The sequence below is a fragment of the Armigeres subalbatus genome, chromosome 1, assembly GCF_024139115.2.
Source record: "Armigeres subalbatus isolate Guangzhou_Male chromosome 1, GZ_Asu_2, whole genome shotgun sequence".
NCBI classification, from domain to species: Eukaryota; Metazoa; Arthropoda; class Insecta; order Diptera; family Culicidae; genus Armigeres; species Armigeres subalbatus.
Window position 1 is genome coordinate 33712905 of NC_085139.1, and position 17441 is coordinate 33730345.

General features: G+C 41.7%; 1 protein-coding gene across 17 annotated transcripts in view; it reads left to right on the forward strand.

Annotated features, from left to right (window-relative positions):
* Positions 1-17441, forward strand: part of LOC134223676 (C-terminal-binding protein) — a 307370-nt gene that overhangs the window by 267554 nt on the left and 22375 nt on the right. For 6 of the 17 annotated variants that reach the window (XR_009982692.1, XR_009982698.1, XR_009982691.1 and 3 more), the window contains exons 5-7: positions 12415-12555; positions 13730-13937; positions 14098-14262. Coding sequence is in view for 13 of the 17 variants with exons in the window: in XM_062702905.1 (XP_062558889.1) it covers positions 12415-12555; positions 13730-13937; positions 14098-14262 (514 nt within the window). In the remaining 4 variants the exon portion in view is untranslated. Of the gene's footprint in view, positions 1-12414; positions 12556-13729; positions 13938-14097; positions 14292-17441 lie in introns of all 17 variants that reach the window. The other 11 variants (XM_062702867.1, XM_062702863.1, XM_062702910.1 and 8 more) reach the window with 6 other exon arrangements.

The window sequence follows — 17441 nt, forward strand, 5'->3', positions numbered from 1 at the left end:
TCAGGCCTCTAGTGGTTACTGGGCATACTGACCGTGACCACCCTACCATCTGTTCAGGATACTTGAAATGAGGCACCCTGTTTTCCATCAAAACTTATTTGTAACCGAATTGCAGTGTCCTATATCTAGACTTCACACTGTACACACAGTACATACACTGTATTACCGCTACTGGACATAGGGCTCTGATCAGAATCTCATCGCCCAGTACATCCTTCGTCAATTTTTTATACACGAAACTCTTCTGTCCAGCATCTCGCTTCAGGCATTTTTTATTGAACCGCAAAGCTTCTCCTTTCGTGGTCTTCAAAACTTTGACATCGCTCTTACCTTTGAAGATAATTGCCTCGCCTTTAGACTCTGCGTTAGACTCTACTGGCCTCTTCTTTCTTAGTCGCAGCCGCTCCCTCAGCCGTTTTTCATGCGGCTTTCTTCATTCGAGCCCCCGCCTTCTTGGAATTTTCAACCTCCCTTCTGGGTAAGTCCCCCTCCCTCTTGGCGAATCTCAGCGCCTTCACTTATGGGTGGTACTGGCTTTTTTCTCTCCATTAGATCGACAACATGCGTAACCGGACTCAACTTAGGAGCTGCACTCCGCAACGCAGCTTACCGCTTACTCCTGATCCTTAGAAAGGAAGCGAATTTTCTCTGCCTCTTTACTGGATTCCAGTATAGGGTTACTTTGGCTTTGGTAGTACGACCACGTCGCAGACAGTTAGCATATATAATCTCTAATGCCGTGTTACGGGATGTCATTTGGCATAATGACGTTTGGCACAATGCCATTTGGCATAAGAAGTTAAATAGCCAGGGGCCATTTGGTATTAAGACCGTTTGCTTACCTTGTTACTCCGTGCTTGATAAGAACTTGTGTAAATTGCACTACGGTCGGAGTGAATAGAGGTTGGGATTAACCACCTATTCTTGAGTGTAAAAAATCACCAAAATAACGTATGAAAAAAAGCCTATTCTTGAAGTACATACGTTTTAGCAGCTCTTCTTTTTCTTCTTTGTGCTGGTAGAGCTGTCGTGCCGACAACTCGAAGTGGAGGGCTGAGTGACGAAGACTATTATTTTGGCCCGTGATTAGTTTTAACGTCACTTTGGACAGGTTTATGGAGGGAAACGGACATGATGTTTAGCAGCTCTATACGATTCACATTGATTTTGGTTACAGACCGATTTTGATTTCTTTCAAGAATTTCACTAACTCTTTGAAATTACCTATCGATGATCTAGGTTTGGAACAATTCAAGCAAAGACCTAAACTTGCAGTCAAATGAGTACTTTTGTTCGAATGTGGCCAAATCTGTTACAGCTGTTTCAAGTTCTTGGCAAATTTCGCAATCGGCATCATCTGCTATTTTCATTTTCGCTAAGCAGTATTTCGATTAATCGTGGTCGGATAGTAATCTATTCAACAGTCTCACCTCGATCTCGGACAGACCCACACCAAAGAATCGTGGAACTCTTTTTATATTGTTTTGGAAATTATAAAACTTAATACCTTTTCCCTCAATTTCAGCATATTCCCGGTTTTCATATAGTGTGTTCTTCAGAATCATAAAAGCATCTTTAATTAGTATTGAATTGGACATAATCGTATTTCCAGGAATAGCGTTTTTTGCTAGCGCATCTGCAATATTTTTGGTTGCAGGTCATTTGTAGAATTTTACAAGCTGAGAATCAGAATCTATTTCGTTTTCCAACCTGTATTCCCGCATAGCATTTGCGTAACTTTTATTGTCCGTCTTGACGATAATCGCCTCACGCCTTCGTTTGCCACTGCCATTGGAAGGCGCACACTTTTTCTCACGGGCCCTACTGCGGCTTGCTGACGACTCCGCTTCGCCTTTTTGAGACGCACGACCTCCGTCCACGGCAGGTCCTCCTCTCGGAGATCCTCAGTTACCCTCTTAGGTGAAGGCACTGTTTTCCGTTGATCCTTAGGGTAAACTGTCCGCTCAATCCTCTCCAGGCGAGTTTCCGCATCTCTCTTTTTAGGCGGCACTCTTTAACTACATTTAGGTCCGCCACCTGCGTGACCTTATTTAGCTTCGGAGTTGCACCACTGATGGTCATCTGCTTTTGGAGTTCTGCAGTCTGGCTCTCCGCCAGCCGCTTCCCCTCAGAAAGGAGACGAATCTCTGTTTCGGTCTTGTCACTGACCTTTGCCGCCTGGACCACCGCCGACTCTCCTCAGTAAGAATGCGGATTTTGTGCTCCGCCTTCTTACTGGCCTCTAGCAAAGTCTTCCACTCCGACTTCGCCTCCACGACTAGAGCGCAGAGGGTCAGTACGGCCTGTTTCAGATCCTTACTATAGTTTACGCGGGTATCCAGAAAGGACATGATTACATCTGAAACGTCAGTAATCACCTCCATTGTCTGGCCTCCGCTATCCTCGTGGTTGGTCATCATGTTGGTTGTCGGGGTGAGCAAAGAGTACACTGCATCACAGGTGCCCTTACTGCATTCGTTAGTTTTGTTCAAGACGCCACCACCGCTGCAGTTTCGACATAATCTGTTGAGATGCTGTGTTCACCGCATTCCATATAACGTCCTCTCGACGAGGTTGTTCGGGGTTGTATCCATACCGTTAACAAGCAGCATGGCATTGCGTTCTGCCTCGAATCGCGGGCATGCGAACATCACATGCTCTGCCGACTGCGGTGTCCCATGCTCTTTGCCATTTGAGCAGCGAGGCTCTTTTGACACGTCGCACTTGCACCGAGTCCCTTTCGTTGTAGCACTCCACATCTTCTTCTAGGAGTATGTCTATCGGCATCCTCCTAGCTATAACGCACACCGCCTCATATGATATGGTGCGATATGCGCTCGCGACACGTAAGCACATCAGCCGGTGTACTCTGATCAGTTTTTTTACATTGTACTCGGCCTTTAGTGCTACGGCCCATGCCAGCACGCCATAGCGGATGATAGACAATGCTACGCCAGCTATCAGCCTACGCACTTGACTATGCACCGCCGATCTGTTGGACATCATTCGCGATAAACATTTTATCGCCAATGAAGCCCGCTGACATGCATAATCGACGTGGCTCGTAAAATTGAGCCTATCGTCGATCATCACGCCCAGATGCTTAAGAGACCTCACGGAGTTAACTGTGCAAGTCCCTACTCTTATCCTCGCTTGCTGCAACCCATGGCGGTTATGCACCACCACGACTTCCGTCATGTGATGTGCAAGGGACAACCGCCTCGAGTTGAGCCATTCCTCCACTCTGTCAATCGCGTATGAAGCCTTCAGTTGGACTTCGTCGAAAGTGTCTCCTGTTACCTCTAGTATTACGTCATCCGCGAAGCCTTCAATCTTCACACCAGCCGGAAGACTTAAGCGTAATACTCCGTCGTACATAATATTCCACAGAACCGGTCCGAGGATCGATCCCTGTGGAACACCCGCAGACACTACGATCGACTTTTGACCAGTATCGGTGTCGTATATCAGCACCCTGTTCTGAAAATAACTTTTCAGTATCCTGCACAAGTAATCCAGAACTCTCAATCGGTGCAGGAAGTCAGCAATAGCTGCCCAGCTAGCATTGTTAAACACGTTTGTTTAAACCTCTAGCTATCTTGGCCGTATCCGTTACCGATCGAATTGCTTCGATGGTAGAACGGCCCTTACGGAAACCATACTGGTTGCTGTGCCACCAGCACACTCTGTATAAGCCGACAATCTATTCAGGATGACCTTATCTAGCAGCTTCCCAGCTGTGTCGAGTAGGCAAATTGGTCTGTATGCCGAAGGGTCCCCCGGCTGTTTGCCGGGCTTCGGTAATAACACCAATTTCTGTCGTTTCCATCGATCTGGGAAGTTTCCTTTGTCCATGCATCTCTGGAGGCAGCTCCTGAACATATCTGGATAAGCAAGAATGGCGTGTTTAAGGGCCAGGTTTGGAATACCATCCGGGCCTGGCGCCTTATTGAGCTTAAGTTTTCTTGTGGCTACGACAACTGACTCGTACGATGTAGCGGGCCCACGGGGATGACAAGCTACGCCATCTTTGTCACATCTTTTCTGAATCACCAATACGAGTGCACTGCGAATGCAACATAAACAATTGCAAGGGTGAAAATGATATAAAACGAACATATGCATAGACAGTACCTTGTACAACTAGCATTCTAAAAAATTAAGCAAATAAGTTGAACATTCTTAAGTTTGAAGCATGGAATCGAGTGTGAAATTGTTTTAATTGATAATTCGCTAAATTTTTCTCTATTTTCTCATGATTGTATCATGTTTCATTATTGGGTGGTATGGGCGTTTTGCATCATATTCTCCTGTAAAAACGTAAACATTCAAAATTCACGCACATACTATTACAAAATAAATCAGTATTGGGGTAATTTGACACTGGGGGATAAATTTATCCCCCAAAAAAGAACAAACAGGCAAACCTGTCAAAATCCATAGTAAAAAAATTGGATGTCGCTCCTCTGAGCGGGCCAGTCCGATGGTTCATGTCTCGGAAACAATCCCTCTACCCTCAAATAAATCTATGAGGAAATTTCATCAGACAAGTCATTTCAGATGTACTATTTGCTTACCACATTTGCAGTATAGGATCCCCTATACACGTTATGTGTAGACTATTTAAGAAAAACATTGATCAGTTCATATTGCTGCTATGTGTTATTTTCTAATGATAGATATATTGTTTGCACATAGCATCGATAAACCCTGTCATTTCAATGCTATATGCGTGCATCTTCGATACAAGAAAATGTTGGCATATTGTCAAACATTTGATACAGAAAGTTCAGCTGGAAAATCCACCACAAATTATGATTTTTCTTGCATTTGGTAGATGTACTCGTTTTTTGATACTATAAAAAGTAAGTATATTTTTAATTCAATTAAAAACATAAACCACCAAGTCATCAAATGAACAATTTAGGAAATTTGCCGTGATGCTGGTGGAGCAGGAGGTGGCGCAAGAACCAGTAGATCTCGCCTAACAACGCCGAGCAATTTGCTGTTTCGCAAGAACCTAATAGCGGATATGGGTTGCAGTTGATCCAGCAACAGCAGGGATCTGCCCAGTATAAGCAAAACAATCTTGACGGCAACCGCAGCGGAGGCGATTGTGGTAGCTTACACCGCGGAAACATGCCGATGCGCAACCGGAACAACATCCAAGCAGCCAAGATGGTTGACAACAGCAACACGCAAGAATCGCAACTCCTGAAAAAGCTATGGCCAATTGGAGGATAACTTCAACAAGAAAAGGCAGACTGAAACAACTACCGGGAACTCAGTCATAATCGTTCCAGCCAACCCATCGGTTTTCCTCACAACACCAGTCCCCTCAATTCAACCAGCAGCAGCAACAACAAGCGCAGCAGCAAGCATCTCAGCAACCAGCGTAAATAACCAAAACGGTAAGCATTATCATATATTTATTAAAATAAATAGTTTCCCTAAAAAATATTTTTTTTTGCAGAAAATTAATCGTCCATGTTTTTGAGCCGCCGCAAGATGATTTCCATCCGGAACCTGCTATAGACATACCTTCTACATATTCCAAAATGCAACGTAAAATTGAAAGAAAAATACAAAAAAAAAATATTTTAAACTTTTATTAATTTGTCTTATTTATTATGGATAATCATATTACACACCACAATAACTATATAGTATTCAAATCAATTGCGTATGGATTTTCTATGAAACTTATTAGGTTTGCATATAATTGCTCTAATGTTCAATGTTATTTTCCATATTGTTAACCAATAATCTTCTAGTACTAAAATCATGCATAAAAGTTATATAAAGAGCACATAACATAAACTTGGTGTTCAAAACGTTTGATTATATGCTTTGCATATAACTTGTATCAAACTGTTTCAGTCTGTGATAGATGTTATATGTAAATCTAATAGTGCAAAATTATGTGCCTACCATATAGCATCTATCGCAAAAATTGGCTCAGTGTACTATTCCGACTAACATATCTGGGGATCTCTCAGGGGGTGTGCTGTTGGTCCTAGACATCACTATTCTGTACGCATCTTCCCATGGGGTGTCATTCGCCATTCTGCACAGCTGTTCAAAGCAGCCTCGCTTGCTACATTTAATCTCGTAGTTCAGAGCTCTGCTCGCTGTCTAGAATACCCATCGTCTATCGACTCGCTCAGCGTCTGTTCTAACACGTCGCAACCTTCTTTTAGCTTTAAGACAGATTCTACGAAGATCTGCGATCGTGTTAGGCCCGATGTACACGTAGCGGCTTTTTACGCTGCGTGCACGTCGCGTTCACGCAAGGCACCAAGCATCAAATGGAGTAATGCACACGTAAACGTGTGCACGACTACATTTGATACTGGGTACCTTGCGTGGACGCGGCGTGCACGCAGCTTGAAAAAACGCTATGTGGGCATCGGCCCTTAGACCACCAGTACACTGGTTGTCGATTGCCTGGGGGCTGGGTCTTCCTTGGCATCGCAAGCACGTGTTAGTACCTCTGTCAATTCGTTACCGCTCAGTCCTGTAGCCCGACTTTCCAAGCCCAGCGCTTCCTTCAACAGTTCCTGATTGAACTGTGAGGTGCGCCATCCGGGATCAGTTGCACCGCCTCTTCTTGTCGTACTTTTCCCGCTATACTCGACAATAAAACGTACCTCCTGATGGTCGCTAGAAGAAGTATGACCCTGGTGGACCATCCATCCTGGTTCTTCCGTCCATCCTGCGCTGCAGAAGGTGACGTCGATACATGAATCACCGCCCGGTCCTCTAAACGTTGGCACTTGTCCTTCGTTCAGCAGAACTACGTCCAATACCGCTAGTGACTCTAGCAGGATATGGCCTCTAGCGTTACTGAACCGGGAACCCCAGTCCACTGCCCGCGCATTGAAGTCACCTACTACAACTACTGGTTTTAGGCCAGTTAGTTTCGCCGCAAGAATATCAACTACCCTAGTGTACTGCTCTATACTCCATCTAGCAGGACAGTAGCAGCTACAAAAGTAAACTCCGTTTACCTTTGCTATGACGAAACCCTCATCGTCGGGAGAGGATATTATCTTCTGGATGGGGTATCGCCCACAGCAAGGCATCATCAGCTTTACACTCGATAACCGACTGTTGTAGCAGCAGTTGAGCCGCCTCGCAGTGGTTCAAGTTTAGCTGTGTTACTTGCATGTCTGGACCCTTCTAGAGGCCGGACAGGCCTGAGCACCGGTGAGATGCCTGTTGTCTGCCCCCGGAGGACAGATCAGGCATCTTGGTGCAGCCTGGCAGGTACGAGCCTGGTGGTTTTCGGCTCCACACCTAAGGCACAGCTACTACGGTCAGGTCCCTTACAGTCATAGGATTCATGACCGTGGCCAAGGCACCTGTAACAGGCCTGACTGGGTTGGCTTGTGCTCAACGAGCACACCGACCAGCCCATCTTCAGTTTTACCTTATCCAGCACCTTCTTCGCCTCGGCCATAGGTACTAGGAATGAGGCAACCTGCATTCCGCAAAGCCTTTGCGTAACCGAATCGCGGATTCCTGGATCTCGATATTACACTGATCCCTCAGTGCGGTTACCAGGTCTCCGGCTTCGGTTATCTCATCCATGCCAAAACTGGACACAGGGCTCTAACTTGAACCCCGTCACCCAGGACCTACTCTGTCAACTTTTTATACTCGGAACTTTTCCGAGCAGCATCCCGCTTCAAGACGAGAATCATCTTGCCTTTGCGCGTTCTTCGGATGCAGTTGACATCCCCTCCTAGACTAGAGAGCTTCTCGTTGCCTCTCATTGTCTTTAAGACATCGGTATAGCTTTTATCGTCAGCATTTCTTGGCATTTCTTTGAGGATATATAGGGGAGGGGAACTGCTCCTGGATTTCATCTCATGGCTTCGATGGATGTTCATCCCATCAAAAACAAAGAAATGAAAAGGTATTTTATTTTTTCAGCTGTGAGCACACATGTTGACAAAAAGAAGCAATGAAATTGGTGGCGTATTTCTTTGTTTCGCGATAAAATGAATATAAGTTCAGATCGCTAAAGGGCAGATATAAATTTTCATTTTAAGTGTGATATTACGGATTGTTATTCCTAATCTTCTTTGTTTCTGATTGCACTCCATCCACTCCATACAGGAAAAAAGCATTGTTTTAGCGATATCAAAAAAAAAAAAAACATAATAAACATGAGCGTTGACAGTTGTTCATTTATTGGCTTATCTTTTATGTCGAATTCGTTTTAAAAAAGTTCCAACCTAGGTTGGAACCAGTTCCAACCTATGTGCTGTCAAAGTGTTTTTTTATTCGCTCAGGTTGGAACTAGGTTCGCACTAGTTCCAACCCCAAAGCTGCCGCACGCTCATTTGGTTCTACTCAAAAGTGAGTCAAATTCGACTCACTTTGAAAAAAAGTGGAACAGCTCACTTTTGAGTAACCGTATGTTTACTCACTTATGAGTAATACAGCATCATGTCAAAATTAGAGTAAGACTTACTCACTTTTCAGCAGCAAAAAGTGAGTAGATCTTACTCACTTTTTGGAAATGCTGGGTACGTTTAGATTTATAAAGGAATGGCATTTTAAATATTAGAAAAAGAAGCTATCTGCTTCACTCATTTTATTTATCAATTTATCGAGTAATCGAGTAATAACCACTTATAATACATAACATACAGAGTATGTATAATAGTTTAATAGACTCTGATAACATACAAATAACCAATAACCGTTCCTAGCATTCCTAGACTAAACAACACATTAGTTAGATTACTCTAGTTGAAAATATAGTTGTAATCTTGGTTGTAATATCAATTTCCGGTAGCCATAAACGTTTTAAGCGTCGTCTAAAGGGTTCTTCTGAGGTCATTGAGTTTGAGCTGCTTGTCGTTGCCTCTTCAGTGATGTATTTCGTGCTAGTTGCAGCTGGTGGGAAATTTTCTGGTGCAATACACGTAGCATACGAAGACCCGTGCAACGCCGAGGATGGAATATAATTTCAATCCTCCGAGTTGACCTTTCTTATAATCTGACAACCGGTTTCATCGTGTGGTTAAGTCGCTGGAACAATCATCTTTCGGGCGCTAAGCGAACTTATTCTCACTAAGAAACGAGACGTTGATTTCGATGTGCACGATGAAGACCTGGAGCTACGATGATGTGGAATTTGTTGAAGAATTAGATGAACCTGATCCAGTCCAGAGGATCATTACTCTTATTTCGTACGCCTAAAAATAAGTCAATTATAACGCAACCAAAACGGAACTTTCTTACGTGTATCAGCGCTTACTGCTTGTTAGCTTGCTCGAGATCTGGTTTAAATGGTCACCGGTGCCATAGCTGTTAAAAACAAGTGGCCTGATCTTTGTAGACGTCCTGCATCCGTCAGTGAGTACATCGGAATCGTGTCGGCAGAAGTAGCGACTCTTCCATACACTGTGAATATATTAAATTAAAACATAGATAACTTAATAACGTCTTATAAACGATACAATGCATTAGATCCTGTATCCATTTGACCATTACAAATTCATCGTATAGCTGAGAACAACAACAAATACGAGATCAATGTATGCTTTCACTAATATGCAGTTGGAAAGTATTACGTAACAAGCCCAGTTCCTAGAAACTTACTTGAATGTAATAGACAGCTCCTTCTGTCCATGATCAACGCCGGCCAGCACTGGGATGGTAACCCGCTTTTGCTGAACCACCTGCCCGTTGCAGACGAAGTCCAGGCATGGATGTTTAATGTACATCACAAACGCTCCGATAATAATACTCTCCATTCCGGTTCTGTCGCAGTACTAGCACATGCCGGCCTTGGTGCTTGGATCGCATCATGATCCGGTACATTTAGAGCACATATCAAGTACATCATAAGTTCCTTATTCCATCAACACCATATCGCGAATAGGAGAAAATTCGATTCCGGCATTGAATTTTTCGAAACAACTCCTCCAGTTCGATAGTGCAGCGGAACTGCCAGTTCTGCGAGAATCCTTGGGGACATGCACAACCAGATTACCACCACCAGCTCTGATGTGCATCTCCTCTGCTTACCACATCAAATTGACAGCAAAACTGGAAAACTTTATAAAAATACAAGAACCTTTTTTCGCGGATATTTTTCAAACTGTTTGACGGTTTGAAAACAATATAACGCAAAAGTGAGTAAAGCCTAAAATTCTGAGAAGTGAGTGAAAATTGACTCACTTGCCAAGTTTAATGTTACTCACTTTTTGACATTTCCATCAAAATGCTAAAGTGAGTCATTTTGACTCACTTTTGAGTAGATTCAAATGAGCGTGCGGTTTCGCACTGTGTTGTTTCACGGTTTCGCATCGGGTTCACCAATACAACTGTACTACAGCTGTCAAAACCACGTGAGTGGGTGGGACTGGGCGGAATAAACAAGCAGAAGGGAGAAACGAAACTGTCTGTTTATTAAAATAAAATGCGCATTGAAAATCTTTTTTCCGGGAATTTTGTGATATTTGTTATTGTAGTTTAAAATGAAATTAATCCGGTACTGTTGTCTAGATTCAGTTTTAAAAATAGTTGTTAGGGAAGTTATGTATTTATACGTTCATTCAGGTATTCCTCACAGATGGTGTCCTAAAGTAGGTCGGTGAATGGAATTATGTAGTTTGGTAATTCCTCTTGAAACCCGTTCACAAAATCCGCTAAGAATTGTCAGAAAAATATATTTGAGGAATACCGAATAGAATTATTTCTTATGCAGAATTTCTTTTGAAATTCTTCCAAAAACTCTTTCGTGCGTTTCAGAATTTTCTTCGGGAATTCTGCCAGAAATTACTTCAGAAATTCTTTCTTGAATTTTTGGCGATATCATTCAGACATTCCTCCATATTTTTTCCAAGGGATCTCTTCGAGATGAATTCTTTTGAAAATTCTTCTAGTAATATCTTTGAATACTGTTCCAGGATTTTCTCTGGAAGTTGCTCCAGGAATTAATTTGGAAATTCCTACAATATAATTCCTTCAGGAAATCCTTCTAGAATACAGGAACTTACTCGAAGTATCCTTCAGGAATTGCTACGCAAGTTTCGTACATAAATTCCCCCGGAAGTACCTTGAGCAATTCCTCCGGGAGATTCTTGAAAATTAAAAATGCACGGGGCCCAAAATCCGGCGGAAAATTTTCCCGAGGTGTGAGGCTACCTTTATCAGGAGAGGTAGCGAGGAAAAAAAATTAGCGAATCCTGGAGAATTTTTATTACATGCTTCTCAGTGTTCGCCGAAAAAAAAAACTTTTGCAGAAATAGATGAATTTACGGAAATACGGAAAATACGGAATTGGTGGTATGAAAATGTGCACGGGATTATTGAATATAATTAAATAGGGGAACTGTACCGATCTCCATCTCACTGAACATATATTCATCTCAACGGGAAACAAAGAAATGCAGCACCAATTTCGTTGCCTCTTTTTGTCAACATGCGTGCTCACTGCTGAGAAAAATCACAAAAATAATAAACCAAATTCCTTTCCATTGCTTTGTTTTTGGTGGGATGAATATCGGAGCCATGAGATGAATTCCAGGAGCAGTTTCCCTGTTTATATCCACCCAAAAGTTATTTCCACTATCCGCAAAAATCAGTTCACGCACTTAAACATATTTATTTATCATGATCTGATTAGTCAACGCCAACGCACTGCCAGTGCACTGGATGTCCTGGATCATATGTTTCGAATCAAAACAAACACGATGCTACGCACACCAACATATCCAATGACAGATGGAACTGAAAATGTTTTTTTATTCAGGGTTCGGGTTGGCACTGACCCAGGTTTAAAAACGAATTCGACATTAGGCTGTATCGATGTCATAAAGTGGTCGTATCATGGTTATAACTTGGTTCTTGAAACTACCAACCGAAAGAGTCATAAATGGACTATAATTACCCAGAATTGAATTACCTAGTTTCAATCCCCATTAGGACTGCAAAGTCACAATTTCCAAATGAGCTTCGTGTTACGTCAAATTGAAACCAACACAAAATAGACACAAGTTTGTTAAGTAGCATCACTCTTTCTCAAACATTCAAACTGTGCACCTCTAGAGGCGCATGGCCAAGGTCAAAGATCTCCATCCTGGACGACTGCCCGCTTGATCCTTGGCATGAACCTAGGTCAGATTCCTGTCGACTTCCTATATTTCTTTCTGCAGAGACATCGTGTCTCTGTAAAGATAACGGTTGCGAAATCCATTTTTTGTAAACAATCATATTTTCTAACTTGATATTTACCATGAAATGGCATGGAAATTATGGGCTTTTATTTTCGTATTTTATTTGAACCACCATGACCTATCGCCTTAGGTTGTGTATAAACATTGCGCCAAATAAATGAAACTAAAAAGTAAAAAACGCTAATCTGTACCATATTATCTATTTTATTTTCAGATGAGACCCGGTGCATTTCTAGTGAACACAGCCCGAGGCGGACTGGTGGACGACGAAGCGCTGGCACACGCGCTGAAACAGGGACGAATCCGGGCGGCCGCACTAGACGTTCATGAGAATGAGCCATACAATGTATTTCAGGTTTACTTACTATTTAGATTCTAAATTCCTACTATGTCTGTTGTGGTTTATGTTTGTGGTTTTCCGATTCTCTTTGTTTCCACCATCATCTCGCTGTATACGCACAAAAGCACACACACACATCATAAGTACCGCGTTCTGTGTGCTGTAGTTTATCTTTTGAAATACGAAACGTGCGCTTTTAAAAAAGTGTTTCCTACTATACTCTCCTCGCGTATCGCACTTTTTCGTCCTGCGGTCAATTCATTCAGAGATCATATAAACGATATATCATATAAATACATAGTTGCCCTACAAGTTGTTTAATTTAACCTTTTTGAAAACAACTCCTGATATAATATTTGAAGCAATACATTGAGAACATTGAAACTGAGTTACACAAAAAATGATGCTATTGGCCAACTTGTTTCATCTCACTGCCATCATATTCATTCCATGTCGTGCTTTCATACCATGTGTTTGTCATATTGCTTTGGCAATAGAACGCAATCTACGATAGAGATTCAAGAGATCAGGACTCTTGTGCTCAGTGACAACCCGAACCTAACCATTGAACAGTGTAACACATCTAACACATTTCCATATATTCGTAGATAGATAAGGATCAATTTTTGGTGTGGCTTCAAAAATGGTTTTTAATTTTTCCGATCATCACATGCATCGGCAATTATATCAATTAACGAACCAATGGACATAAGTAATCCTTTCTTTTCGAATTCGGAGCACCCTATACCGTAGTAGAGTGAATAAAATCTCAAGCCTCAAAGATAAAATTATGGAACCAGCGCAAGAACAGAACGTTTTATTGTTTTCCAAAGTTTGTGTTTGATTCCTAAAAAGCTTGTTGAATGATCGAAGAAATATTCATAGATTATTGGTTTATAAAATTTCCACCAAAGACTGATCCAGAGAATCATTTTCATGTTTTGAACATTTTGAAGTAGGTTTCATAAAATCATATCGATGTAGGATAGTAAGCAACTAACATAACTAATATATTGTAGTGAGCGCTTCTCAATCAGAAGTCAAATTTACATCTCTATTAGAAAATGGTTGAGTTTCGCTTCCTCTGTGTAGATAATTGTAGTCATTGTACGTTGCTTGGAGAAATGTTAAGCACAACTAAGCCATCTATTCCGGTTTTGTTTCGTTTCCGCTGAAAAACCAACCATAGGGTGCCATGAAGGATGCCCCTAACCTGCTGTGTACGCCCCATGCCGCCTTCTACAGCGAGGCGGCCACGACCGAACTGCGCGAGATGGCGGCCAGCGAAATCCGGCGGGCAATCATCGGAAACATTCCGGACTGCCTCCGGAACTGCGTCAACAAGGAATACTTCCTACGATCGTCGACGGGCGGCGGTGCCGGAGGATACTCAGAAGGTTAGTACGCAACCGAGCTGCATTCGGTGTAGTTCTCAATGTTCCCATCAAATGCAAACTGAACCGAGTATCTTACACGAGATCGCTTTCATCGATTTCATGGGAACAAGGTGAACTAGCAAACCAAATATATTAAAACGAAGATAACAAAAACTTATAGCTGGTATGAATGGCCGCTATTATTCAGGTGGATTACAGCAGGCACATAGTACAACACCGCTCGAGGCACCGCAAAGTGCTGGATCGCACGGGCCACCGAGTTTAGCACCACCGCCGACGTCGCTTCCCGTACCATCTGTCGTCAACACAGCGCCACCACCACAAGGTATACAACATTCTATGGTCAGCAAATCGGTATGTTAACAGAACGCAACGAGTGAAGCAACAATACGAATCTTGAAACAAACTGTGTGGTTGTAAAACGTGTGTTTTATTCCTATTTTCATTTGTTCTATTCATTTTCCTTCTCAAAAAAAAAACCTAATTCACTTACTTATGTTTGTTTTTTTTTCAGTTTCAGTCATCCTTTTAGTTTTCAAATTATCTCTATTATATTTTTCCTCAACTGTTTTTGACTATACCACAATCCAAGAAATTTTTAGCTTTTCAGAAGATCTAGAGGGTCTCTCACTTTTTTCGAATTAGAGCGAAATAACGAAGATGGCATGTTAAAATATGCTCTTCGAAGTGCATTATTTTTTGTTTCTTGGATAGTGGTGTCATAGAGTTGAATAACATTCCGATTGTTCCTCAATTTATTGCTTGTTCATCATATATGCATTGCTCAATGCGACATTCTATAAATTAATTTAATTCAAATTAACATGTATTATGCATGTGTTCTACATATCCATTTTACTCAATGAAATACACCTATTTTAATTTCTTTTTTCACTTATTTTCAATAACCTCGTTTTTTTTTCAATTAATTATTCTCATTACTCACCCTCCTTCCACATACATTTTTCACCGATAACCCACCCACCCATCAACACGAAACACACATGAGCACTCGCAGTTTGCTATCGGGATGCTGGTCAAGAAAAATTAAGGATAATTAAATACTTCCCACTATCGTTTCAACAAATAGCACCCAATAGCAAATTTTGAGTTTGAACACGCACAGTTGATGTTATCAATGGTTGTTGCTAGACTGATGATGACAATCGGCTAGGTGACTTGTGTATTTGGGATTGGTGATTGTTTTCTTTCTCAATTTGCAAAATAACTGCAATTGAAATTATGAAATGGGAAAATTTCTACTGGAAATAATATTGAAATCAAATATTTAAAAAAAATTCTGCTTGTTCAACAGAACATGTCAACTTTTGACTAAGCAGTATCAACACTTTCCAGAAGGATTTTTTTAAATGAATTTGCTAAAATGTAAGTAATTTTCAAAAGTCTTCTAAATTGGGTTGTTTAGTTTCGTTGCAATTTTCATAAACATATCAGAATTTTTTTTCAGTCAAAATTTCAATGAGAAATTAAAAGTTTTCTATGAAAAAAACAGTGGAAAATCAAATTAGACATTATAGGTAGAGCACTTACTTTGCACAAATGCTGGAAATTTTTACCTACCCCGGACAATATGAATGCCAAAGGGCGTTTGCGCCGGATGGATGTATTAGTAGTAGTGATTCAGGAAACTATTTACGACACTGTAAGTTCCAAAAATTACTCCTTGTTGCATCCAAGAAAGGTTTTGAGAGAGTTACAACAGATCTCAAAAAAGTTTTCGGGGTGATTTCGGTTGCTAAGATAACTAAGACAACGGAACTGTACGAACATTCCCCAAACACCATAACTGTTTTAACTTATTCGCCATAATGTTGTTAAAATGTTGTTTCGACGGTACAGTAATGTCGATAAGAGATATCCGCTTCATCCGCTTGTCATGGACCACAATGTTGGGCCGATTTGCACGAATGAGGACATGCGCTATGCTCTCGCGATCTCAGTACAGTTTTACGATATTATTTCTCAGAACCATGTCAGGAACATATTTGTAGTAGGGTATCCACCCAAGTTCTACTTTAAAGGCAAGCTGTTGGTACCGTGGACCCCCGGTAATATGACCGCTTTTAATCTTAACACTTTTTAATTTGAACCCCGTTGGTTTGAACATCGTTCAAATTAAAAATGGTTCAAACGTCATTTAGCACGTGTCGAGAGAGAAAAATGAAACATCGTGAAACGGAACGCAGAATCAAAACAAACCAGCAAAGAGAGCGGCCAGAAACCAGTTTTTCTGATGCAAATAGAGTAACCAGATGTTCAAATTAAAAATGAACCCCGTTAATTTGAATGAGGTACCGTTCAAATTATCGGGGGTCCACGGTATATGATTTCGTTATGACAAGTGGGATATGCTAAACACTCATACTAAATGGTAATTTCTTTAATGGTCCTCCATGTTTTCTTGGATATCGTAACTCAGTTGATAGTCTTCCTGCGTCAGACACAGGGCAAACATTTAAACATGCACGTTGTCATTATTGTCGACTGATCTTGCATGAACTACAACTGCTGCATACGCTACATCGGCATCGGAAGAGTCATGTAACTGAGTTCGACCGTTGTAGTTTGGCAGCCAACGTGGAATTCGCCTATACAGCAACATATGTAGGTAGGTTGTCGCGCAGTTCAGGCCATTCTTGTAGAAATGCCGACGGAAAAGCATTGTTGAACCACAACGTTTGCGGGTAACAGATTTTGCTTCGATTATTGTCGGTGAAAAAATATCCGTTAGAGTCGAATAACCTTGACGATTCGGAGAAGGAGTTGCCGCTTGGGGACACTTGAATAAAAATGCGTCAAAAGAAATTGTGCTCTTGCGATCTTGATCAACATCTTCGAGCAGTTCCAGGATATTCGTTACCCATGGTAACGATGATGGTAATCATATGTCGTTCCGAGTAATTCAGCAACGGATTTGCGAAGAGCGGATGAATTATTACCAGCAGAAAAAGTTGTCTTTGATGTGACTGTCGATGTGAATTTCGGCAGAAAGTCATGATTTGGGCCCGTTCCAGTGTATCTTGGCAACGGGTGGGATTTTCGGTTGCGTGGTGGCCTCAAAGAGTTGTTCGCTCTGTCGTTGTGATTTTATGACACTGCCCCGAATGTCGCTAACCCGAATGTCACTAACCCGAACGCCAGTAGGGTTAACTGGGGTAATATGCACCCCCGGGGCAAAACGACCTTTTGACATTTTTAGCGGTGTTCCAAGAATATTTTCAAGAATGTTTACTACTGGATTGGTAGTTCGAGATCCGAACTACATGCGCTGTAGTAAATACTCTCGAAAAACTGCCTAAAATGTACTTAAAAATGCCAAAAGGTCGTTTTGCCCCGGGGGTGCATATTACCTCAGTTTCCCCTACCCCGAAAGGCTATTGCCCCGAATAACCCGTTACCCCGAATAGTCACTATCCCGAATTATAATTACCCCGAGTGACCATTACCTCGAATTTGTCAACAATTAAAGAAATAACATGTACT